Source organism: Sphaerodactylus townsendi, linkage group LG04 (genome assembly GCF_021028975.2).
Source record: "Sphaerodactylus townsendi isolate TG3544 linkage group LG04, MPM_Stown_v2.3, whole genome shotgun sequence".
Classification (NCBI taxonomy): domain Eukaryota; kingdom Metazoa; phylum Chordata; class Lepidosauria; order Squamata; family Sphaerodactylidae; genus Sphaerodactylus; species Sphaerodactylus townsendi.
In genome coordinates this window covers 85,391,553-85,418,494 of record NC_059428.1, presented here as the reverse complement: position 1 = coordinate 85,418,494, position 26,942 = coordinate 85,391,553, and the positions used below count along the sequence as shown (strand labels likewise).

Genomic DNA, 26,942 nt, shown 5'->3' with positions numbered 1-26,942 from the left:
ATCACTATTTCTAGACAGAATTAATACTGAAGTTTGTTTTTCTTTACAGAACAAAATCAAATCTTTAAAATACATAGTAATTGCCACAGAACAAAAATACCATAAGACAGTGATGGCGAACCTTTTTGAGACCGAGTGCCCAAATTGCAACCCAAACCCCACTTATTTGTAATGCGCCCTAGGTGCCAACAAGGGCAATTTTAACCCCTGAATGCTGGAAGTTTTGGTTTTAGGAACACAGAAAAAGCAGGTTGGCTCCCTCTTCCTCTCCCCCCCCACCTCGGGCCGAAAGGCAGGAACCAGCCTGCTCTAGCCTGCAGCAAGTCCCATGTGCACTGCTCGGTGCCTCTCTAGCATCTCTGCCTCCTCTGCGCCCCCCCCCCCTGCAGGCAACAGCCACCCGGAGCACAGGCACCAGGCCTGCCAGCCGAGGAGTCCCCTCCCTTGCTATGCTTTCACTCGCGGTGCCTGCATGTTGTGCTCAGTGGCTCAGGCCAGCCTAGATGTATGTGTGTGGGGAGGTGATTTTTCACCCCCACATGACAAACTCTGTGCGCGTGCCCACAGAGAGGGCTCTGAGTGCCACCTCTGGCACCCGTGCCATAGGTTCGCCATCACTGCCATAAGACATCAACAGAGTACCCATGAAAGGAAAGTAATAAACTTCAGAGAGAGTTTTGAAAAACTGTATAGCTCTTCTTCAGTGAGAATTCTGGGTGTTACAGCAGCTAAACTCAGTAAAGTGTACATTGTACCACATGCTTGGAATAATCAGCTTTCACAACAGATTGTCACTTAAATTGGGTCTTTAATAAATGGACAGATCTTGAGTCTAAGAAACATACTTGTAAAACTTGCCTGTAAATTCAACCATCAGTAGTTTTATGTACTTCACCATATGAAAAATGCTTTAAAACGTTGTACTGTCACGGCCGGAATCACTGGTTTCCAGTTTGTATAGCTGGATTTTAGTAGCATTTTTCTCCTGCTGTTTTGCCTGCATCTGTGGCTGGCATCTTCAGAGGAGAAAATGCTACTAGAACATGGCCATACAGCCCGGAAACCACACAATATCCTTTAAAACTTTGTTTTACAAACTTAACTTCATAGCAACCCTGAGAGGAATGCTCACATCTAAATGATATTTTGAAACTTATGTGCCTATTGCTAGATGCAGTACCAGAGTAAAGTGCTGTCCCACTGTAGTCAAAGCATGATTAAGTACACTTTCCATATAGTATTTTGACAGTTAAAAAGTAGGAATAAATTACAATTCAGAAAAATGAATAATACAACTATAAATGTTAAAATAGTAGCATTTGTGCTGAGAACTGGTAATTCTATATGAAAAATACATCTACATAGCAGAGGAGGGGGTATCTAATACCTTTATTCAATAAGTCTACAAGCTTCAGCTATGGTGGGCTCGGTTCAATACCAAAACATAATGCTAGTACTCACACATTCAATGTCCAACTGCAGTTAACTGCACTAATTTCAAACAATTGACTATTTTGCTGTGACAAACTATCTCAATAAATTACATTTTGCATAAACCGAAGAAGAAAGCCACTGTGGTGGATTCTAAGTGCATGCCACTGAGTAAATACAGTATATGCCCTATTGTTAACTAATCATATTGAATTAAGTGGGGATCAGTGTAAAGCAATAAATGTTATACAAAAATTACACTGGAAGTGGCTTGCAACAATAAGCTATCTATGTTCAAATGAATAAATAATTGTCTTAAAACAAAAAGATTCTCCAGTGTATTTTGTTAACGACTCAGAAAACACACCGTGGTGCTTAACAGTTAGAATGAAATGGGAAGCACCAAGGTGCGTTTTCTGAGTTGTTAACAAAATGACCTGAGAATCTTTTTGTTCTTAGAAAAATTGTTTATTCATTTGAAGATCGACAGCTTATTTCTGCGAAGCCATTTCCAGTGTAATTTTTGTATATTGTCTATTACTCTAAACTTACAGCGGGATCATTTTTCTAACTGTGTGGTACCCTAAAGCCTTGGGAATCTACTTTGGGTACATCAGTGCAAACTGTGGGTGTAGCACTGCTGCTAGTGTGCCATTGTGTACTTGAAAAATGGGCTATAGGTACCTATAAGGGCTGTCAAAGATTGGCACTTAACAGGGTTTCGGCAGGCCACCTTCTTCTCTCTTTCCACTTAAAAGACTCCCCGTCTGTTTTCACCAGAGACACACAAGCATAGTTGTACAAAACACTTATAGTGTAGTAGGGAATACAAAACACTTATACTTATATTGTTTGCCCATAACTTTTTGTATATTAGCAACAGAATTTTCTTGCTTCTAAGCACTTCCTGAATAGACATTATAACACTAAGAGCTCCTTTTCATCATAAAATGAAATTAAGTGTAAAAAAAACATTGTGTACTTTTAGAAATTACTGAAAATAAAATTAGAGAGAAGAGCACTGCCAAGCAGTTTTGTCAGAATTCAGCTGAGCTTCAGCTACATTCCAAGTCATTCTTCTGTAGAAGATGCCACTCACTGTTTGGTTTGTACCCAGGATGCTTTGTTTTTGCTCCTTTTTAAATGCCTCTCTGAATTGTTGAACTGTAGGAACACTATCTGTTCCTTCACTTTCTTCATCATCCAGGGGCAAGTTGTTTTCAGTTTTGTGTAAAGGAGAGGACAAGGAAAGCCGGAGAAAGTTCATTTCCCTTTCTAAAGCTATTGCAAGCTGTTCACCAAGCACTTTCTTCCTTCTCAACCTTAAGGGTTTTATCTTACAAGATGGTGGCAGCAACCCAAAGAGGCAATGAAGACACTGGAACAAGGTAGTTTGGTGTCTGTAAAATAGAATAATTTTTCGTGAGATATATTGAAGTTTTTAATACACAAAAATAATTTATTAATAATACACCATTAGTATTACTGAAAGCTGAACAAGGAATTTCCCCTTTGGAACACATAACATTAGGGCAATATTAAGATGCACCTAAGGCCAACTCTGAGGGCTCAGAACATAAGCAGGGTCAGCCCTGGTTAGTATTTACATAGGAGACCACTACGGAAGTCCAGGTTTGCTATGCAGAGACAGGCAATGGCAAACCACCTGTTTGTCTCTTTCCTTACAGGGTCATCATAAATTGGTTGCAACCTGATGGCCCTTTCCACCACCCAAGTTTTGAATGATATTGCAATTCTAATTTCAATACTTTGACCAAATCAAAATATGCATTGCAATGGAGACCACAGTTCAGAATTGGCAGTCTTTAGAAACAGAAGTTGTTTTGACATTTCAGTAAATTCACTAAGATAAAGCTTTTGCATAGGATTTCTGTTACATATGTTTTATTACTCAATGTTTTAAAAAAGTCCTCAGAGGGTGGCATGTCTAAACGGTAGTTGCTGATCAAGTTCAGTGTGAACATCTGTCTTGAACAAAAATGTTTCATTCAAATCTGCACAAAATATCTTCTACAAGTATTAAGAAAATTCAGGAATCAGGCACGTTTACATTCCACTGATTTCCTTCTATTGAGTTCATTGATTCCAATCAGGGTTGCCTGATATTAGCAAGCAGCTGCTTTCCCTGCTTTCTTTAGCACTGACAGGGCGCAGAACATAACAGGACCCTCTTTAAAATAAAATGTAACGTATTTCAAAGATAGGCTATAATCTCAGTTCTGAAAACTCAATGTGTTTGTTTCAAGTGAATATAAAATTAATTCCCAGCAATTGCATTAAGCAATTAAACAGCTGAAGTATTTTTTAAAAAAAATGTTCACCTACACACATCATCAAAATGATTACAAGAGACTATCCAATTATCTGCCCTTTAGAATGCACAGAATACCAATTCCAAAACTTTAGACTGCAAAGGTAGGCACTCTTTCTGTGTCACAAATCAGTAAGATGACAGCAAGATATTTCAGCAGTTCTGCGGCAGAGTGGTAAACTGCAGTACTATAGTCCAAGCTCTGCTCACGATCTGAGTTTGATCCCGCAGAAATCAATTTTAGGTAGTTGGCTCAGTCTTCCATCCTTCTGAGGTCAGTAAAATGAGTACCCAGCTTGGTGAGGGTAAAGTGTGGAGGATTTGGGAAGGCAACAGCAAATCACCTCTTAAGCCTCATCCGCCTAGTAAATGTCATGATGTGACATTATCCCATGGGTCAGTAATGGTAAGCTGCTTGCATAGGGGACTACCTTTACCTTTTTTACTGCTACTACCTGCAAAAAACTGTCAGAGTTCCTTCGAATGGTGTTTCTGGATCCCAGCTGAAGAGCGTACCATTCAGACTTCCAGATTTACAGCAGAATTTAAAATCTGGATATTCTTCAACTGGTGCACACTCCATTTGTTCCAGTAGCCATGTGTTTACACGAGTCAAAGTGCAGTCATGGGAGACAATTTCAAACAACCATTTGTGCGATACTGCACAAAGAGCAACAATATCTTTCACGGAGCCTACAGCACAGACAGAACATATTCAGAATATTTTTAAAAGCATAAAAACACACTGGTGAAGTAGTTAAAGGATCCAAATCTATTTCTTTTTATTTTCTATGTTCTAATTAGTAAAATTCTAAAATATAAAGAATGTGGTAACAGAAAAATTCCACTACTTCTAACACCTTTTAATTAAAAAACAAAAAACCCCACACATTAGCTTGTTTACTACCCTATTCCTGTGGTACTTGAAAGTAATTTAAATCTAATATACTAGTCTTTAGTAGAAATCTACTTTAGCATTTCTTGTTCAGGGAAAACTTTCATTCCAATGTTATGGTGGCCCATTCACAGCTTCTGAATTTTTTCCCCATAGATACTCAATCCCTGCATATTTCACCATAAGTCCTCAAAAAGGTGTGAAGAGACTGTTTAAGGCAAACCAGTGACAAGAATGAGTATGTTTGTATATTAGTAGATTTTTGTTACTAACCACTGTGACTTTCGCCATGGATGGGGTGTGTGTGTATATATATATAGTTTTTCTCCCCCTGGAGCATTTCCTAAACAGGAATGCAAACTATTTTTTATATTAAAGGATTATTTAGCTAAAAATAGATTGTAGCTAATTACTTTGTTACCAGAGTTAGTAGCAATGTAGTTATTACATAACAAAGTAGAGTAACATGGAGACATTTCTTCTTCCTGAACTGATTTCAGTTTACCTGCATATCTGGAATCGTTAAGGTTTACTGAGTGTTTTCCAGTGGAAATCTCCTCCACGCTTAATAAAAATTTTCCACATGACAAAGTTATTGTTTTGTTTCCCTGAAAATGTTCATCCTGGCAGCTTTTTTCCTTGGCACGCAACAAGATCCTACACCACACTTGATGGAACACCAAGAATGGCGACAGAGCAGTAACTGCAGTGAAGATTTTTGTCTCTCCTGCCTTTATCCGGGAAGGTCCTCCATGGTCGTCTTTTCCACTACAGCAATTTAACCTCACCCTTTTAGGCGCTGGTTCTAGTTGCCGGTGAGATGTGAACTCTACCAGTGGGGCTTTCTTCAACTTAAATACGCTGCACTGTGATTTAGTTGGAAATAATGAAGGGTATTTATGATCCATTACCAGTGATAAAGTGACATCACTGAGCAGCCTGCTTTAAAAAAACAAAAACAAATAAAGACATACAAGATGCCCAATTTAAAGTTCACTTTTTATGCAGACAGTGTAGTTTTACAATTATACCAAAAAAGAACATACGTTTTTAAAGGTAGATTTCACACTTTACATATACTAATATCAAGAACTGCCATTTATATTTCTATCATATTAGGAGGTCAAATCGAATTCCTGGTTTTTACATTTATTTTGAGTGCTTCGACTGCCTATCACAGTGATGGTGAACCTTTTCGAGACCGAGTGCCCAAACTGTAACCCAAAACTCACGTATTTATCGCGAAGTGCCAACATGGCAATTTAACCTGAATACTGAGGTTTTTGTTTGGAAAAAACGTTTGGATCCAAGGTGCATGTTACTCGGGAGTAAGCTTGGTGGTAGTCGGTGGCTTTGCTTTGAAGCAACCGTGCAACGCTTTGAATGGGTGAATCATGACCCTAGGAGGGTTTACTCAGAAGCAAGCCCCGTTGACAGCAACTGAGCTTACTCCCAGGTAAAAGGTTGTGCTTTAGTTCTTCCCATGAAAATCAGTGGGGTTTAACAGCGCTTAACAGTGTTACCTACACTGTTCCCCAAAACTAGGTCTGAGATTTAATGCTAATAATCTCCCTGAAATAATTACACTATTATCACAGTGGAGGCCTGGCGGGGGAAGGGGTTTGGGGGAGAGGGAAGTAAAACTTTCACTTTCCAAAACCCAATAACTCCACCACCACAAAATAGAAGTAAAAAGGCAGTCAAGGAAGGCAATCCTAAGCAAGAATGCTGTGCAAGGGGTGGGATAACTTCAGGAAAGCTAAATTTGTAGAGCAGCCATCTGATCTGCGGTTTTTCTTTCACATATCATCAGAGCACTTGACTTCCCACAAAAACGCAACAGGAACAGAAAAACAAAAGCATGGAGAATATTTTGAAACGGACCTCTCTGTCCCACATTTGCCTCCATCAGAATGGCCCTAATTCTGACAAGGGGGAGGTGGGGAAGGGATGCTCAGGGTGGTAAGGGATGCTCCTCTCCCTTTCCTAACAGTTGGTCGGGGCCTAGTTTAGCTCATTTTCTTATCGGTGTGAAATGCCTTTTGTCTTTTGTACTTTTGCTTTGATCCTGTGGGAACTGGATTGGCGTTGCGAGCCTAGGGACCTTGCAAGATCTCTCCTCCCCGCCCTGGGCTCCCAGGTACTAAAAGCCCCATCACTCCCTCTCCCAGGGGAGGGGGGCCCTTAACAAACAGTTCACTCCAATCAGGGCGAGTGCCTTAATCCCACCACTGCGCCTGCCCTGCTCTTGGCAAACGCACTCATCCCAATGGAAGCCCCTCACTCAGACTGCTGCTTTTTAATCCTACCCTTAAAGTTTTAGTTTGGTCCCAAAAGTTACACACCAAGAAAAGCGTGCCAGTCTCCCAAGCTTTTTGGGGAGAGGGGTACTTGTAGGGCGGTAGATGGTACTTACAGCAAATCAGGTTGACTCAAGAGGACCTCCCTGAAGCTCAGCCCCAGCCCCAACGCGTTTGCTGGCAGTCACCTCTGGCTGGGCAAGGGGGGAAGGGGGAGATGACGGCATGCGTGCTCACAGAGAGGGCTCTGAGTGCCACCTTGGGCACCCGTGCCATAGGTTCGCCATCACGGGCCTAGCACTTCAATTTTACAGTTGTAAACTTGAAGTACAAGGAACCGTGCTAACTACAACATAACCATAGAGAAGTTAAACTACTTACAAGTCAAACGATTCCATTAGTTTTACTCCAACTACTAAGCTGTCATCTACCACTCGGTACCAAATCTCCTCTACAAATTGTTCTTGATGTTCAGCTGTGGTTGATATGCCACTATCAGAAGGCTTTTGTATTTCATCCCAGAGAGAAACAAGGTTTTCCTTACATGAAAAGATACACAGATTTAAACATATATCAAAGTTATAGAAAGAGAATTTGAGGAATGGTACAATATAGTTTCCTCAGCAGAAATATCATTCATGCCAATATTTCGGGGGGAAACCAAACTAACAATAAGATAAACTATAGTTACTATAGGTGTGCTCTTCATTTACAACAGAAACATCTGAGGTTTTCCAGTTCTCCATGAGTGTTTTTCAACTCACTGAAGGACAGTTATATGACTTATCAACACCTTCAAAAACAGTACTTATTTTTACAAAATACAATGCCTCCTCATGAATGTTTACCTTTTCTGCACTTGGAAAACTGTGTTCTCGACCTTGAACGAGGTCTATTAATGCTTCACAACTTTTCATCAGAACTCTTTCTTTGAGCTGTAAATGCTGCTTCAGCTCATGAACAGAAGCAAAGCCAGCCTAGGCAAGAGAACAAAATAGAGGGTATACCCATTACAGATTATTTAAGCAAGACATAAAAGGCCCAGTGTGAGATAACCTTTTCAAATCTGACTCTCGTCATTAAAATATGTCTGATCTCTTAATTTAGAAGTTGGATTTTCCCCAATACTGATGACTAAATTCAGGATGTGAAGAGAAAAATCCAATGTCAAGGGAATTTGTGTGTTGCAGTGAAAACCCCTCAAACTGATAAGTCACTCAGGCCAGAAATTATGCATCCGTTCCAGACTCTGGGCATCGGTCTTTTCTTGAAGCCACAATCTTATCCTGCATCCACAGCTACAGTGAAGAGGCAAGAATCTGATAAGGGCAGATATATGAAAAGCAGCATGAAATCCACAGTGCTAAGAAGATTAGAAACCACTTTTTTGTCAAAAGATGGAGATTACACCAAGATATCCCATCAATAGTATTCCAGAACAGATTCATTAAAAATTGCCCAACTGCATATAATCAAAATCTGAAAGGATTTCTACTTTACATGGGTTCATTACTAATACTACCACACAGCAAAAGAAGTTTGAAGAACTATGGGCAGAAGTGGTAACAAGATTTTTTTTTCTAACATGAAAAACTGTTTGGGTTGGGAGATAAATTACTATTGTCAATAACTTATATTTTTCTTTTCCTGGTTACTGCCCATAATAATCCCGTGAAATGAAAACCTTCAGCAACGCAATATCCATGTCATGAATAAATGCCTGCAAACCTTTTTTCTGCCTGAATTTTTAAAAAGGAATTAGACCAAACATTGTCAGAGTAACAGTTACATCACCTTCGGACAGTGTTGTTTATCCATGGTTCCCTCAACAGTCAGCTTTACTACTTTGCTCTGCATTTACCAGAAACATGTATGGTGTTGCCAAGAACTAGTAACAGACAGACACACCTGCAATCTTGCCTCGAGTGCTTTGATGGTAAGAAAGCGATTGTTTTCTACTTCTTCTGCAGAAGATGAATCATTGTGATAGCTGATATTACTCTAAGGAAATTCAAAATACATTCAGAAAAGCCAAAAAACATTACTACAAAATATGAAAGTAAACGATACACACGTAAAGCAGACTGTCAGTAGTAGGAGCCAGAGCAAACCGAACATGCAATATCACAGGGAACTTGCAGTTGTGACACACTTAAAAGAAGTCTACTTAAATGGGAAATAAAAATATTTGAAGTATTCAATAATTTAAAATGTATAATTATATGAAATATATAATGAAATGATACAAGGCATTAGACTAGGACATTTTAGTTGAGAAAATGGTTGGTTGAGCACAAGTTGTTTGTATTTATATTTGTATTGTATTTTGTACATGTATTGTAAAATCATGTTATAAACCACTGTAAGACAGTGGCAGCAGGGAGAGCAGTACAAAAATAGAATAAACAAATATGGATACATTAATTGTTGACATAACTGTCTTAATTTGGCAAAGTGGATCTGACTATTGAGAGCTGGCTTCTACTTAAATATTATTCCACTGGATCTGAAAGCATGTGGCAGATCACATGAAGAATTACATGGGATATTTAAAATTTAACACATGCCAGATATGATTAGAAACAAATTTGCATAAATTTGCTGTTAATCATCTATTTATGACAAATATACCTCATTTTCAAAGAATAAACATCTCTCTTCTTTTTAAAAACAAAAAATTAAATGTTCAAGATACTGCCTATCTTGGCTATGAATAGCTCACCAAAACAATATAAGGGCTTGTGCCAAGAAGAAAAATGGGATATAAGTATTTTATTAAAATAAATAAAAGATTCTCACTGCATCCAGGATGTATTAAATGAGTTGGGTCCAGTTATTCCAGCTGCCTTGAAGGAGACTGATATCAGATCAGTCCTAAAGTAATCCTCAAAACACTGTCAATTTCTGACTAGTCACAAAAACTGGGCAACATACAAAGGGATAGTGGGATGGACTTCCAGTGAGGGGATGAAGCGACTGCAGATCTCTGTGAAAGCAGAGAGACCGAGCTGGGGATTTATCTAGTTTTAGAAGCCTCTCTCAAGCTTTACTGTCATCTCCAGATCAGGGAGATAGACTTGAGATCAACCACATATCTCCTAAACCTAAAGGCTTTCTTGTGAGAAGAGAGTGTCGGACGATGTTTCTTTCTGTGAAACCGGGGAGTGGGACCACAATTTTAGCTAAACCCGACTATGGAAGTGAAAGGCATTAAGCTACTTCAAACCAGATTTCTTCTACCTAGATTAATCACATGTGGGTTCACAAAAAGAAACTATCTCAGACTGGATGAGACAAGAAATATTAAAAAAACTGGCTGTTTGATGGACTTAAAGAAGTAAAAACCTAAGCATACTGCAATAACTGTGAGTTTTACCATTCAAAATAAGCAAAGGGTCTTAATATAAAGTTTGGAAACAAAAAGACCCTAGAAATTTGCTTAACTTTACTTGAACTTAAAGTTGAGAGATTAAAATAAGATAAATATATATTGAAATTTATATGATATAAATATATATGAGATTTGAAGGATTTGATTGGTCATCAGATCAAAAATTTTATGTAAGGAATGGCTAACAAGCTGTGAGAAACTGAGAAGAGGAGAGCTAGATTTATCACGTCATAAATCGTAGGCTGTTTCCGCACGGGCAGAAAATGACGGCCTGGAGACGGTAAAAACGCCGTCTCCAGGCCGCCATTCGCACGGGGGCCGCAGCTGCAGCGCAGCCGCGCTGCCCTCACGCCGCCCGGCTGGCCCGCAGCTGGCATATTGCCAGAATGCTGGGAAGCGTTCTTTTTGGGAATACGCCGCCATGAAGCCGCTGCCGAGCGAACGGCAGCGGCTTCACGCTGCCTCCCGCACCTGGCACTTATCTTGTTCCTGGGCCTCCGGCGCGTCGCCGAGGCCTGGGGACACGCCCCCCTGGCCTGCGCCGCTCGAGCAGGCGCGCGGGGCCAGGGGGGCGTGTCCCCAGGCCTCGGCGACGTGCCGGAGGCCCAGGGACACGCTGGGTCGGCCGGGCGCCGGCATCCCGCCTCTTCCTGGGACCGTCCGTGTGGACGGTCCCAGCATCTTCGGGTCGGCGCGAAATGTGCCTACCCAGCCGTTTCCGCCGCCGTGCTCCTCCTTCAAGAAAAGAGGAGGAGAAGAATTCAGAATAAGGGAAGACATTCTTTGGCCTTAAGATGTAAAATCCTCATGACGATAAGAAGACAAGTAACAGGGAAGTGAAGTGTGAGACCAGGGGAAATACAGTGGTGGGAAATATATTTTAGTTTTGAGAAAGTGCTGTTTGTGAGTTTTAAAATATGGCAAACAAGCAAGACCCTACCAAAGAAAAACCAAGGAAAGATTCTGTTAAGTCAAGTATTAGGACCAGTCAGAAAAATGGCGGCCAGTGGTGGGGAGCAGAATCCTAATAAAATAAGTAATGCAGATCAAATGAAGATGTTTAATAAATCGCATGATATGTTAGAAGTAAATGCAGCAGCTCTTCAGGAAGTAAACAAAAAAGGAAATGTAATTGATATCACCACTAAAAACCTTACAGAGGATGTAAAAGGAATTAAAAATAGATTAGATGGGGTTGACCAAAAGGTTCTGCATCTGGAAGAAGAGAAGGAAAGACTCCAAGACCACATTGCTATGTTTGAATACAGGGAAAGAGAACATTCTTTACGTTTCAGATCAATCCCAGAAGTGAAGGATCAGGATATTAAACAGTTCCTTACAATAAAGCTGGCTCAGCTAATAGATGTAAAACCTGAGATAATGGAAGGGGAAATTGATAAAGCCTTCCACATAAATTCAACATATGCCAAATAAAGGAGGCTAACAAAAGACTGCCTTGTACAGTTTAAGTCCAGATCTATTAGAGATAGTATACTATAGGCTAACTTTGCAAACAATCTGATCACTGAGGGGACAAAGATCATAATTCTAAAAGAGATCTCATCTAGACTGCTGAGAAAGAGAAGAGAGTATAGGCATTTGACTAGACTCCTGAAAAGGGGAGATGTTCCATTCAGATGGGAAGTTCCAGAAGGAGTTTCCTTCAATTTCAAAGACAAATATTTAGAATTTTAGAAACTCTAAAAGCAGAGGAATTTTTTTGCATAAATACAGAAAAGGATTAGAGTAAAAACACGAAAACTAACCACACAATGGATTATAAAATTTTGACTTGGAATGTAAATAGACTTAATTCATTAGTGAAAAGATTTTTTTTCATTTTTTTAGGAGACAGAAATTAGATGTAATTTGTTTGCAAATTACTGAAAGTATCTGGTTTTTACAGCAAAAATGTATTGCACCATACTCTACAAAAAAGAGGGGTGGTACTTTATGTTGAAACACAATTTGAGCCAAAATTGTTGTTTAAAGACGAGACAGGAAGTTTGCTCACAGTCTCAATAGCAGGAATCAAAACAGTTTTAGTTGGCATGTATGCTCCAAATGACAATAAACTACAATTTTATAAAGAAGTAGAACAAATGTTGCTAAAATATTCCTCTGAAAATATTATATTGATGGAAAGTTTCAATGGAGTAACTTTGAGTCAATGTGGCAAGGCAGGAAATCAGACAGCAACATAAAAGCAACAGAAGGTAAGCTGCCTAAAACTTTCTTTGACCTAGCAGAGAATTTAAAGCTGCAAGATTTATGGAGATTAAAATATAGCAATTCTAGAGAATATACTTTCTATCCAGAAAGATACAAATCACATTCCAGTATTGACATGGGGTGGATAACTAACCCAGTTGGACTAAGCATTCATGATATGGAAATGTGTCCTAAGACTTTTCCAGACCTCAATGCACTAGTATTTACATGGAAAAATAAAAGATCGGTATTGTATGAAAGTTGACTTTGCCCGTTGAACTGTCTCCTGCAATCTTGCTCTTTGCCTAATGACACCTGAAAATGGTTATCACATGCCTTAGTGATGGGAGGGGCAGCCTGTCCTTGAGGGAATAATTTGACTTTTAAAAACAGCTGGGAAGTAAGGGAAGAGGGAGGCTGTGTTTAACTGAGGTTTGGTTGTTTTCTTTCTGCTCACTAAACCTCTGTGGTTTGGAACATTAATTTCATATTCACTATCTTTTTAAAGACTTGATATATTCTATGGGGAGTTGATTATTCAACCTTGGGAATTTTTGTCAATAAATCTTTGAACTTCATTTGGACAACAGTGTTTGGAGCTGTGATTGTGTTGGCAAAGGTCCCTGTTTATGAACCCTTTGATGAAGATTAGATGAGGAGAGGCTTTCATTTCGTCTTCAACAATTGAACTGCTGTCCCCCCTGACTGAGTTTCTTGGAGTGCTGGAAACGCATGAGAAGAGGGTGAATGAATTAGCAGTCTCGTGCAGGTATACAGGTGGGGATTAAATTAGACTACTGAAAAAATCAGATTGTAGAAAAAGCAAAACAAAAACTACAGGGATTTTTTGAAACAAATTTGAATAAGGGAACAAATTTAAATTTGGTTAGGGATGCTAAGAAAGCATTTATGGGGTTTTTTAATTCAGCAAAATTGTGTAAAATAAATTTTAAAAACTTCAAAAAACCAAAGAGATGGTGGCAGCTCAACTCCAACTTCTGGATACCTAATCACTTATTGATATGGATTCCATGTTGGTTTTCCAACTGAAACTAACTGGGTTGCTCTGAACAAATGATCTATGTCCAGGAAAAAGAGGGAATAAAACACTAGAGTGCTCAGTGACTTTGGTATCAATCATATTGCAATCCTTCCAGATCACCTACCTACTTAGTGTGTAGAGGGCACTCTGTGCCAATCATTAATCTCCTAACCAGATTGCAAGTTCCAGAAAGCCATTTTCATGGCTTTGCTCTGATACAGTGTAATTATGCAACACAGTTTCACAAGGATCTGTCCTTTCCTCCATATAGTTTAATATCTATGTGAGATTTCTGGGTGCAACCATCCAGGGTTTTAGGGTGAAATATACTAACGACAACCAACACTAGTTATCCTGTTTATTGGATCAGATGTAGTAATAAATTTGTTCAATGGGTATCTGGAAGTGGTAATGTGCTGGATGAGAATTTAAAAAGCTCAAACTGAAACACTGTTGGTAAAATATATGGTTGATGAGCAGGACTGCTTTCTCCTTAAATGATCAGGTTTGCAATTTGGGCAGGTATTTTTACATTGTCCATGACTAGGGTTGTCAAGCATCTGTGGCATAAGGGCCTTTCACTGACTTCAACTAATGTGACAGATGTACCTTCTCCTAGAAAAGGTAACCCTGCCACAGCTATCCAGGCTGGTTACATTCAGATTACATTGTAGTGATGCATTGTATGTGGGGCTGCCTTCAAAAATAAATCAGAAATGACAATCAGTTCAGTATGCAACAGCCACAAGGAACATACACTAAAAATGTACACTAGTTTCCTATTCTTTTTCCAAACACAATTCAAAGTGCTGTATTTGAGCTATCACCTTCTAAACAATCTGGTCACAAAGCATCTGAAGCTCCTCCTTTATGAACCCACTTGTTGTTCAGATCACCTGCTGTGGCCTTTCTCAAGGTACCCCAACTTTGGAGACCAGGCAGATAGCAAGCAAAAACAAGGCCTCATCTACTGGAGTGCTCTGGAACATTTTGCCCAGGAATGTTTATCAGTCACCTGGGTTGCTATCCTACACATACCAGGCAAAGACTTTTTCTTGTTTATTTCAGTATCCATATTGCTAGTTTTGTCGCTAATTTACTACTACTTATTCATTTTGTTTAATTGCAAAGCTACTTTAAACATTTTTAATGAAATTTGTTTTTTAAAAATAAACAAACCACATATATAATTGTAAAACAGTATTTCAGCATACTGCTATTTTTTTCTAAAGTGATATTGTGTTACACCTAATAATCTCTGGCTCAGCAGCTGAAGTGTGAGACGTTCACAGCACAGTGCCTGCATCTCAAACTAAGGAGGTTATGAGAAGTCCAATCAAGAGGGTGAAACGGAAGGGGACAGCTCCACTGCCCCACCACCTCCAGAGGGCTTTTAAGTGGTATGGGGATAAAGCCAAAAAGAAAAAACACCCTAGCTGCCTCAAAGCCCTCCATAGGGTTGAATGAAGTCACACTACCTTCTGAGTGGTGTAACACCAAGGCCTGGGCGCTAGAAGCTGACTACAGATGAATCGAACCCCAGAACACCTCTAACATGCCCCTGCTGGGTTAATAGGGCTGGCTGAAGTGCAGAAGCTCTGACCCAGTGCTCTGCACCATGTTTGACCATCCCAGAGGGCTGCAGCATCCACCCACTGGTGTTTTTGTTTCTCTGCCAAGGTAAGTGCCCCAGGAAAGGAAAGGTAAATCTGTCCATACAGGTCTGCACCATATCCACAAGGTGATTCCCCCCCACCCACCACCCACCAACCCTGGGATTGGAGCATAAGTTCAATAAGGCTATTTCTACAGTAGTTGCTTCAGATGACTCCGACTGATTCAAAGATGCACTCAGAGCATCTAGTTAAGGGATGTCACATCACATGCTAAACTGCAACACAGAGGCTATCAAACATGTGCTTTGAATAATACACCACTAAAACATTTTCCAACAATTGATGAATTAATCTTACCATAAAATTATATTTTCCAAAGTCTGTTATTTGGAATGTAGTTAATTTTTCTGATATAGATCCAGCCTTTAGAAGCACTAAGACCTGATCAGTTCCAATGCCAACAAAGTCGTCTGTCAGAACAGAGCTCACATTTTGCCAGCAAGAAGCAACCTGCAACACAAAATAGCATCAGAAACACGTCCCTTAAAAAAAAAAAAAGACAAGGCTCACTGGAAAAGATAATAATGCTAAGAAAGTTAAAGGCAGTAGAAAAAGAGGAAGATTTACCATAAGATGGACTGATTTAACAAAGGAAACTACAGCCTGCAGTTTGTAACACCCGAGAAATGCTGTCAAAGATAGGATGTATGAGATCATTAATTTATAGGGTACCCAAAAGTCAGAAGTAACTTGATTGTACATAACACATGCATATTAAAATTATAATCTTCTAGGTACACAAAAAAATCCAATTTTTATAAAAGCCCTCAAGCATTCATTTTTATTACCAGCAATCCAAAAATAGATTATTTCTAATGTATTTTACCCAACATTTGGTTTAACAGGAAAAAAATGAGCCTACAAGGAAAGCATATTCTATGCACAGGAATGACTTTATCATGCATGTCTGCTCCTGACTATGCATAGGCCATAACATGAAGGGTTGAACCCAGACACTGCTGCCCCATGAAAGGGGAATGAACAAACATCACATATTATGTTACTGCATAAATTAATGCAGGTTTGGGGTCACATAAAGCATGCATTCTCACACGAACATGATTTGCATACTCTGAAAATGTACTAATATTTACAACAGGATGAAGAATTTGTTATGGTAAAAAATTTAATTCTGTATTTTCTACTAATGGCAAGATAAATTACAAGGCTGACTCCTGACGAACATTGTAAAACAAATGAACAAAATTATGCCTACTGGAGCAATCTGTCACCAGAAGCTCTTAAAATTATACCAGAAAATGAAATTACGTGACCATACTATCTGTTGAAAGAGCAGAGGGATAGTTTTGTACAGTAGAATGACTAATCAGAAGTTTTGAAAGACAAATTATGGCAGATACAGCCAGGAAATTCTATTTCTCATACTGTACCCATTAAGCTTAAAACTAAAGAGGCTTGAAAGCTTTTTCTGCCATCTCTTCAAAACAAATACTTCAGCAGGAAAAGATCCTGAAACTGCCTGGGCAGAACCCATGTACACATTTTCTGTTTCTTATCTGATAACATACTGTGAATGGCCTATCTCTTAAGCTGCTATTTCAAAGATGTAATCCTGAACCACAGTAAAGGGCCAGTTAAAGAAAATTTTATATTTGAGGATGAAGCAAAAAGATTAGACTACCGTACTTCAACCATGAAGGAGGCATCTGATTTCATTAGTCACTCCCTCATTCAGGACAATTTATCATGTATGAAAACTACATTTATTTTAGATTTGTAAGGATCTTGTTTTCCTCAATGTTTTCAGTGGAAGAGCTCAGCCCAAAAACAAGTTTGGTAATTTACTTTAAGTGAGCTTGCAAAATTGCTACTACACACCTATAATTATGGGCATTTACAGGATGATGGAAAACCGTTTTTCATGGGTGGAGTGACATTACAAAAGTTATTTTCTTAAAACCCCTTGAACTTATAGCCCCATCCCCTGCAAAAACACATCAGAGCCAGATTTATATCAGCAGCATCTTGCACTTGTAGGAGTTACAAGTTATATGTGAACTTCCCAACTGCATCAATACAACACACATAGGTCTGGAACTGTCCCAGCACGGAAAAAGGAGCACCATGTGTACATACAAGAGATTATGTACTTATTATCAATGAGGAAGAAACAAAGTCTTTGCATTTCTAAGGAGACAAGCTACAAGAGATTAACTCAATACCTGCAAGCTGTCTTTCCATACAGAACACACCTCTCCCGAAGAGAATGACACTACCACCAAATCGTTATGTCCTTCTACTGCAGCTATTTGTATGGAACGGGGTTTCTCGTATGGAAGCTGGTGAACATCTTTAGGTAGACCATCTTGGAAGACAATCAACTGGCTTTTGCATGTGACTGCAAGAACGGATGTCCTAAACTTATTTTTCACTGCCTCAGCTCTGCAGATATGTACACAAGGCACCATGTTGCTGTAAGCATGAGGCAGAAAATTGGTACCAGTCAGCACTTTCTGTTTCTCCACAGCATAAGCAAGACACTCACTACCCCAGATGAGCGCCTCTGATTCAGCCACAGAATTTTTCCATCACCTGCCTTTGGCAAACAAGGAGCTCTTGTTCCCAAAACAACAATACCCTCACCTCTAATCTGACCCGCCCATATGATGGAAGAAAACTGAATAGGAGCACACAAAACAGTGCAAGTTTGTGGAGAAATATAAAAGATTTTTTGGGCACAACTCCATAGGATTGTTGGACCAGCAAGTAGCTTTATGGGTTCTTTCAGTTCATAGTCTAGTTTAAAATGCAAGACAAACTCAAATTTGTTAAAGTTATGAAGCAGCAGTAAAGTATACTTAATACTCTTCTTTTTTGCCTTTTTCATTAGAATACAAGGGAGAAGAATTCCTGTCCTATTATCAGATACACAGCTGCAGCAAATCATTTCAACATCTTCCCCGCCCATGCTCAATGATCCAACACTCTTCTCAACAAACAGTTTTGTCTCACTGCTGAACACCATTCTTCTAACACACAACTTGGTACTGCTGCCCCCTGAGGATTTTTCTTTCGATAACTGGAAAATAAGAAGCTCTCCATTGTAAGACAACAACTTTTCTTGATGATCCATTAACACGTTTCTTTAAGGATCTGTCACAGCATGAAGACGACTTAATTTCTTGGTTTTTATCAGCCCAATTCTTCTGTTCACTGGAATGCTTGATCTAAATAGCATCTTTCAAATCTGAAAAACAACAAAGATGCCCTAGTAATATTATAATAGATCATTTAACCCCTTTTTAATGAATTACAAAATGTACACGCTTCTTTCAGCCTATTTTTCATTGAACTGAAAAGCCAAAGTACATCAGTAAAAAGAGTCAGCCACTGACCATCAAGGAGCCTCGTTAATACAAAGATGCCCTAGTAATATTACGATACAAAGGCCAATTCATGATGACAGGTACTCTTTCAAATAAATCCTAAACATACTTGCTCAGAAGTAAGCTGCCAATGAATTCAGTACTTTCCAGTAAGTATGTTTGGGTCTGCAACACCTGATCCATAGGATGTTCAAACTGACACCTACACGTACAGCAGAATGGACAGGGGAAAGCCTGACGTGACAGACTAGTTCGAACTACTTCAGAACTGCTTCGAACTACTTCCGTATTGGGACCAGTGCTGTTTAACTTATTCATAAATGACCTGGAAGTAGGGGTGGGTAGTGTGGTGGCGAAGTTTCCAGAGGATACCAAATTATGTAGGGTGGTGAGAACCACAAAGGATTGCGAAGAGCTCCAAGCGGACCTTGATAAATTAGGTGAGTGGGCTAAGAAATGGCAAATGCAGTTCAATGTAGCAAAATGAAAAGTGATGCACATAGCGGCAAAAAATCCAAACTTCACATACTATCGCTTAAGGCAAGTCGTAGTGCTATCAGTCACAGACCAGGAAAGGGATTTGGACATCTTAGTTGATAGTTCCATGGGAATGTCAACTCAATGCATGGCAGCTGTGAAAAAGGCAAACTCTATGCTGTGGATGATTAGGAAAGGAATTGATAATAAAACTGCAAAGATTGTCATGCCCTTATATATAGCAGTGGTGCTGTACTCACACTTGGAGTAATACTCAGGTTCAGTTCTGGTCGCCACATCCTCAAAAAAAAAGGATATTGAAGAGATAGAAAAAGTGCAGAGAAGAGCAACGAGGATTATTGAGGATTGGAGCACCTTCCTTATGAGGAGAGGCTGCAGCGTTTGGGACTCTTTAGTTTGGAGAGGAGACGACTGAGGGGGGATATGAAGTCTATAAAATTATGCATGGGGTAGAAAATGTTGACAGAGAGACATTTTTCTCTCTTTCTCACAATACTAGAACCAGGGGGCATTCATTGAAAATGCTGGGGGGAAGAATTAGGACTAATAAAAGGAAACACTTCTTCACGCAACGTGTGATTGGTGTTTGGAATATGCTGTCATAGGAGGTGGTGATGGCCACTAACCTGGATAGCTTTAAAAAGGGCTTGGACGGATTTATGGAGGAGAAGTCAATCTATGGCTACCAATCTTGATCCTCCTTGATGTGAGATTACAAATGCCTTAGCAGACCAGGTGCTCAGGAGCAGCAGCAGAAGGCCATTGCTTTCACATCCTGCACGTGAGTTCCCAAATGCACCTGGTGGGCCACTGTGTGTAGCAGAGTGCTGGACTAGATGGACTCTGGTCTGATCCAGCAGGCTAGTTCTTATGTTCTTAGAACAGAAGGAAAAATATATCATATTTTACATCCTTGCCATGTGAAAAACTCCCTGCAAGTAGTAAATCAGAATGCCAGAGTGAAAAGTTCTAACCAAGTTCTTTATGTTGTACTAGTTTTCCACATACAGAAAATGATTAATTTGGGAGATAATGTATTGTTGAAGGCTTTCACAGCCCGATTCAACTGGTTGTGGTGGGTTTTCCGGGCTGTGTGGCCATGGTCTGGTAGATCTTGTTCCTAACGCTTCACCTGCATCTGTGGCTGGCATCTTCAGAGATGTATCACAGAGAGAAGTCTGTTACACACTGTGTTTAGACTCTGTGATACACCTTGGAAGATGCCAACCACAGATGCAGGCAAAGCGTTAGGAACAAGATCTACCAGACCACAGCCACACAGCCTGAAAAACCCACCACAACCAGTTGGGAGATAATGTTGAAAAAGGCAAGTCCTCTTCAGCTATCTGAAACAAAACAATACATTTTACCATTCCTGAACTCAACCAATTCCTCGTATTCGACTTTAAGACCAGGTTTAAACGGAGACAAGAAACAATAACTTTGCTAAAGTCATCATGATCACCTCAAATGAAGGCTATTCCCCAACAGATTCAAACTTCCTGTTTTCAGAATATAACGAATTACTTAGACAAGGGTAGGCAAATCTCAAATATCAGGAAGGCAAATCTCATCCTAACAGACTCCAAACGGGGAGAACAAAGCAGGGGAGAGGCTAAAATGGGTGCTGTTGGTGCCCATCCTATGCATGCTATAGTAGCCGAGAGGGGGAGAGTCAACTGTACGGCACGTTAGATGCTAAACGCGCGATTTAACCCCCTATGCTACACTCTATAGCGTACTCACTTGTGTTTAAACTTCAAATTAGAGTCGCATGAATTTTTCAGGAAACTTAAGTAGAGGAAGAGCCCGGAAAAACAAGGACCGTCCCGCTCACTACCACTCCCACCCTTCAGACACGAAATCTTTCCGGCGCATGCGCCTAACAAACAACACCTCTCCAGCACAGAAAAAAGCGACTTCGGAATTCGAACTTCCGCGCCCCGCAAAGCACTGTGGGAACAGAGTGGCGACGCCGAACGAGGCGACGTGTTTGGGCCTTGGGGAAAGAGGGTTGTGGGACGTACGGGATGACATCACGCGGGGGGGCGGAAGAGTAAGTGGCTGGGCGTGCGCAGAGAATTGTAGCCGGCTTGAGTTTTAGAGGCCCGCCGCCTCCGGGGCAGAGTGATTGTGGTTAGAGGGGTAGCCGCGGAGGGTGGCGCGCGCAGACTGCGCCGGCTGGGATCGGTTCTTTCCTCAGCCGGAGTCACGCGGTTGCTTCCCTTTTCTGCTCGGGCGCGCGCCCTCGTCCTCAGTCGCCTGGTTCTCTCGCGCCTCTTAGTCCTTTTAATCTGGTGCAGGCAGGACCATGGCGGAGGTGAGTAACACCTGGGAGGCAAACGCGTTATTTGCATTATTTAATAATCTCTGTGTTTTTTAGATGTGGGGGAGGAAGAAGAATTCAAGTAGCTGCTACCTCTTGACATCGCCCCCCTTTTGAGGAGAAATGGGGTGATACTTTTCAAAAGAATATCCAGCGCTAGACCTATGAAGAAGGGAGCTCAGCTACTCGAGCTCCCTGAAATGAAGCAATGTTTCTTCTCTCTTCGTATAGTATTTAAGAAGTCACGCTGTGCTGTAAAGGTGTGGGCTGTAGGTGTTTTGTGGAATTTAAACCTACTTAAGGCCTTCAGAGGCCCTCAGTGGAAACATAGAACCTAAAAAATTGTTCCATGAAAAGGTTGATTTTCATCAGAAGTAGTCAGAAATCAAGTGGTATCTTGAACTTTGACATCCTGTATCCCAGCATGAGTTTTTGTGAGTCAGAGATCACAATAATTGCAGATGAGGAACTGATTACTAACTCACATAAACTGATACTGGGGTAAATGGTGGCAATCTGTAAGGTGCTGCTGGATTTCTGCCTTGTAGTGTTGCTATAGGGTCATACTGTAACTGCTTTAGATTTCCACAATACCCTAGAATCTTTCCTAGAAGTTTTCATTAATGAATTATGTGGGCAAGCTGTCCACAAGTGTCACCTCCACTTGGGGATACCTATTTTCAAAACACCCCTTATAGAAATGTCTCTTTTTGTTCAACAAGATTGTTGTAATTGGTCTAATTTTTGCTACTTTTTGTAGTACAGTTATCACACCTCCATGGTGTTTCTGGTTGCTTTTATTTGGAGTTTAGACCTTTGCAGCTTGACAGCCTATTGCCATTTTAACTCTGAAAATGGAAATGAGGCTGTCACTGTACTAGTGAAACATATGGCAATAATTGATGTTGCAATGGAAAATCTAGTTCTGTTTTTAATTTTGTAATTGCTCGACCCAGGAGTAAGGAACATCTCTTACCTTTTGTAAGAACCCACTACTGATGGAGGATGACAAATTGTTTTGGAGCAGCACTTCATTTTGACTTGTGTTTCTTTACTTGTTTTTCAGCAGGAAAACAGGGCTGCTTTAATAAGTGAGACCAGGCAGCGTTTTGAGACTGAATACATCCCAGGTTGGTACTGCTAAAAAGTATATAAAAGCAGAAGATCAAGATAGCTTACAGGTGTTTCTATAAGTAGAGTTGTGCCATTTAACATAGCTGTTGCATGTTGGATGGGACAACTTTATTATGCCTGAAAACTGGAAGGATGTATGGAAGTGTAATTGTGTGAATTGAACTTTGATGTTTCCTTGTAATGTTTTGCCATCCTTTTACCCTGGAACTTTTTTCCTGCTTATCTTTTGTATGTGAAGCCATTTACCTTGGGGTTATTAATTTTAACAATTGTAAGGCAGATTTTGAAGTCTTTGTGAAATGAAAGTTGTTCTCTGCAAGTATATTTGTCCTTAATTTGTTAGCTTATACTTTGTTTTTACAGTGGCTAAGAACTGAAATAATTGAAATAAAATGGCAGTTCAAATGTTTGGATTTTTATCTGTTGGTCATAAATGCTTTTTATTTATTTTTTCATGTTTATACCCCACCCATCCCTGACCATTGTCAGGCTTGGGGCAGCTTACAAGCATATAAATCATAAAATAAAACTATAATAAAGCTAAAAAATTCTAAAATCATGACATACATTTACAGATGATGAAAATGATAATGCTGTCACTCTGCCTATAATCAACATGAGTTTTTTGTAATTGACTGTAATTGCACTACTTCTAAACAAAAACTTTATTTATTGAGAAACCAACAATTAGGGGAAAATACAGTTATATAACAAGGTTCTTTATAGGTAGAGATGCCAAGTTATATCTACTGTCTGGAACTTCTATAAAATGGAACTATGACTTCATGAATGCTGTCTCTCTGTTGTGTAACATCTTCACTAATCATCTGCTTAGTAAGAAGAAAGTTATGTGATCTTCCATGTCCTGTTACTTCTATTAATTGGACAGCCACTTCAAAGAAATGTTTAGTAGGTTGAAGGTGGATCAGTTTCTTCCACTCATCTAATTTGGCAGATTCACAGTGATCCTCTAATTGAAGCTCCTAACCATCTGAATAAGTTCCACCTGTTCATGCAGAGTTATCACAGTAATTTTTGGCATATGGAAAGGAGAAAACTCTTAACAAGAGCCCAGTGATATCTGTGTGTAGTTGGAAGAGAGTCCCATTGATTTCAGTGGGGTATAGTTTAGTTGAACTACTGCTTAAAACTTCCTTGCCTGGAGATTATTATTTTCAGTGACAGTTAGGCGAATGAATGTTTAGAAGAGTGAAATAAGTTCTGATATCATGTGCCTGCTTAGTATGCTGTTGGGAAATTCCAGGCAGAATTTTGTTTTTTTGTGAGAGGGTATTTTACATTCAAAACTAGTAAGTGGGATGTATGCAAGTGAATAAGCCTTGCTTTCTCAGCAAAGTAATTGCTCTTGATTTTTCACTTGAGATTTTAGCATTTTTGGCCAGATCATTAACAACATTTTGTGATCCTGTTGCCTGCAGGAAGAAAGTGCTTGTCAGTAGGGCCATTTGCTTGGTTAGAAAAGAGGTATTATGTAATCTTACATGAACACCTTTATTGCTGCCATACTAGCAGTTGGAATATTCTTGGATTTTCTGTCAGAGAAACTTGATTCCTCTGGAGAGTAGATAGAATTGCCTCTCACTGTAACCTTCTACTACTTCAGTGCACAACCTGGCTGTCATGATCAGGCCAAGAATGGGTTTTGGCCATTTGTTTTCCTTTCTGCCATTAATTCCATCTCTTTCCTCCGTATGCATGTATAAGACTTCAGCAGCCCACCCTCACATAGAAGCATTTTAGCTGTGTTGGCTGTGGCCTCACATATGGTTTCCCACTCCCCCCTTGTTGGAGAGTGTGTGTGTGGTCAACACCTCCCATTAGGCCCAGCTTGCAGTTCTCTTGCTAGCTTTCTTAGTGTCCTCTACTGTAATCTCTTCCCTTTTGGTGAGTCTACTGGCCTTTCATTGTAATAGGTCACATTTTGAAAAAGAAATGGTAAAATTAACTATTTTCCATTTGCACTCTACTGAAACAATGAGTAGTACATGCTGCTGATACTAGTCTTGTGCAAAGATAGCAAAAAATCAGAGTGGAAGCTGTAATTGAATTCTTATTTTTTGCCAGAAGGCATAGAACTAGCTGCCAACACCTTGAATCAAGAAATGTTAATAACCAAAGTGGATTCATTTATGTAAGAATTTTTGTGTCCTGATAAATTGTAGTGGGAAGGTAAATAAACAATCAGCTGCTTGTGTTATTCCCTGGCTTGCATGTACTTGTCTTCATTAAAACTGTTGCATTTAATACAGCATTCACTGGTATGGAAAGTTGCAGTAATCCTCCCCTGAACATTTTAAAGATCATTGTGTGGAAATTTTAGTTTAAATCTCTGTCAGCTTCAGAAAATTTCTCAACTCATTCTGCTTAATAAGGAAATCCTCAGAATAATGTGCATAATCTGATCCCTAATTAAAGTATTAAATATCACATGCCTTTGTATCATCCAGATTGGACTCTAATGTGCTGAAGATGGTTCAGAAAACAGCAGCTAGAACACTGATGCGGGCTCACTGCAATAAACACGTTAAGCCTTTTTTGTGTCACCTACCTTACCACTCAATATTTCTTGACTTGATACAAAGTGTTGGTTTTGTATTCAAAAGCCCCAAATAACTGTAGTTCATACTACTTGAATTGCTGTCACCTGTTTCTCCAGTGCTGTGAGGCTGGCTTCTCACCTCTGCTGCAGAAACCTGCATTCTGCTGCAGAAACCTGCATTTTGCATTTTGGTAAAAAGTCACACAAAATCCTGGTTTGTTGCCACCTCTGAGCTATAGCACTCCTCGTTTAAATAATCTATTGCAGCCGCTATTTTATAATCCTTCTGTGGACTTCTAAAGGCTCTTGTTCCAGAATGGGATTTTTTAAATCTCTGTTTTTAATGTGTTTCTGCAGGTTTCTGTGCTGTAAGCTAGCATGTTTATGCAATATTGTATTTTGTTTGAATTTTTATAAGCAGCTATGAGTAGGTTTGTCAATAGTCTGGGCTACTAGTCCTGACCTTTTAATTGGGGCTTGATGTGTGGAAATGGACAGTTGATTCTCTTCATGGTGTGGAAGTAAATAGCATCATTCAGGCATGTTGGCAGTGCTAATTATGAGTATGTGTTCTGTTTTTCTGTCTATAAAATTATCTGAATAAATACAAACCTGTGTTATTTCCTGATTTTTTTTTTTTTGTAAACAAAGCTTTGACAAAGTTACCACTTTACTTTGAAGTGCTTTAGGACACATGGTAATCACATTATCCCATGTGGAGACATTATTTGCTTCATTTTCTGGTTGGTTGGGTGAAATCAGTTGTGTGTTAAGGATGGTATTTTTCCTGCTTGTGTACTTAGAAGTGTTGTTGGCTGGCACAAAGTGCCATTGCGGTTGGTGCCAAGTAGTTTTCAAGCATGACAGCATGTCACAGTCACGGTACTACCAAAGCTCAGGTAAAACTACTGCAGTTGGAACTTTAACCAATAGGATTTCAGGCTAGGGACAACACTGCTCTTTGGCCTATCCCTGAATTTTTGGCCTATCCAAGTAATTTTTAATCCAAGTAATTTTTGCTTGGATTTCTTTCAGATTTCTCTGCTCATGGCCAAAGAGCATAAAAATAAAGTCTGGTTTTAGCAGACTCCATTCCAGACAGAGGTTTGAAAGTGTTCGGTGCAAACCTTGGCTTTAGCTCCTGCTCCTCTTTCTGAGTTTTTAATGTTTCAGCTGCTGCATCCCTTGGATTACTGTTTTCTGCCTGTTGCTCAGAGAAGAGGACATCAGATGTTTGAAACAATTGATGTACTTTCTGTTAAGTGTTCCTATTTACCTTTCGGTTTCTGGCCTGTTTCAGGGAAGGAGAAGTGCAGCCTCAGGGTTTTGTAAGGCCTTCAATTGCCATAAGTTTGGTTGATTGAGTTCTCTGTTACATTCTTAAAAGTTGTATAAGGTTTTTTTTTTTTTAATTTTGGAGGCCGAGTGTGTGTGTGTGGCTCTGCTGGGGTTTATTTCTTGAGCTTTTTTTTTTTTTGGGGGGGGGGGGGGAGACTTCCTTCACACCTTAGAAATCCTTGTCTACTGGTTTGGGATGGAAGGAAGACAGGCCCAAACTCCATGTGAGCTCTGAGGGACTAATTGTCTTTTCTCTGGTTGTGTGGTTCTTAAGGCAAGGGTGGGATGCAGTTTAGTTGGTTGATGGCAGAGGGGTTTTTTGTACTACTTTTGCCGTTGTGTCGGAGGATCTGGGTTTTTTTGTAGGAACATCACTTGGTTTTGGGTGTGTGTTCTCATTCCTGTTCCAGGGTTATTTTCTTTGGGATTTTTTCCTCTGGGTTTCACGGTTTTGAGAGGGG

General features: G+C 39.8%; 2 protein-coding genes across 2 annotated transcripts in view; one reads left to right on the top strand and one right to left on the bottom strand.

Annotated features, from left to right (window-relative positions):
- Nucleotides 1–788: 788 nt before the first annotated feature.
- On the bottom strand, nucleotides 789–20,981 carry FANCB (FA complementation group B). Its single transcript, XM_048495303.1, is given in 10 exon segments — nucleotides 789–2,831; nucleotides 4,219–4,456; nucleotides 5,164–5,597; nucleotides 7,340–7,497; nucleotides 7,807–7,935; nucleotides 8,867–8,959; nucleotides 15,576–15,728; nucleotides 17,462–17,827; nucleotides 17,830–18,507; nucleotides 20,870–20,981. Coding segments are annotated over 9 exon segments (2,508 nt in total). The 5' UTR covers nucleotides 18,373–18,507; nucleotides 20,870–20,981; the 3' UTR covers nucleotides 789–2,437.
- Nucleotides 20,982–21,094: 113 nt separating this feature from the next.
- MOSPD2 (motile sperm domain containing 2) overlaps nucleotides 21,095–26,942 on the top strand; it is a 30,187-nt gene continuing 24,339 nt past the window's right edge. The window contains exons 1-2 of the mRNA XM_048494207.1: nucleotides 21,095–21,443; nucleotides 22,516–22,579. Coding sequence (XP_048350164.1) covers nucleotides 21,435–21,443; nucleotides 22,516–22,579 — 73 coding nt within the window. The 5' untranslated portion in view covers nucleotides 21,095–21,434. The remainder of the gene's footprint in view (nucleotides 21,444–22,515; nucleotides 22,580–26,942) is intronic.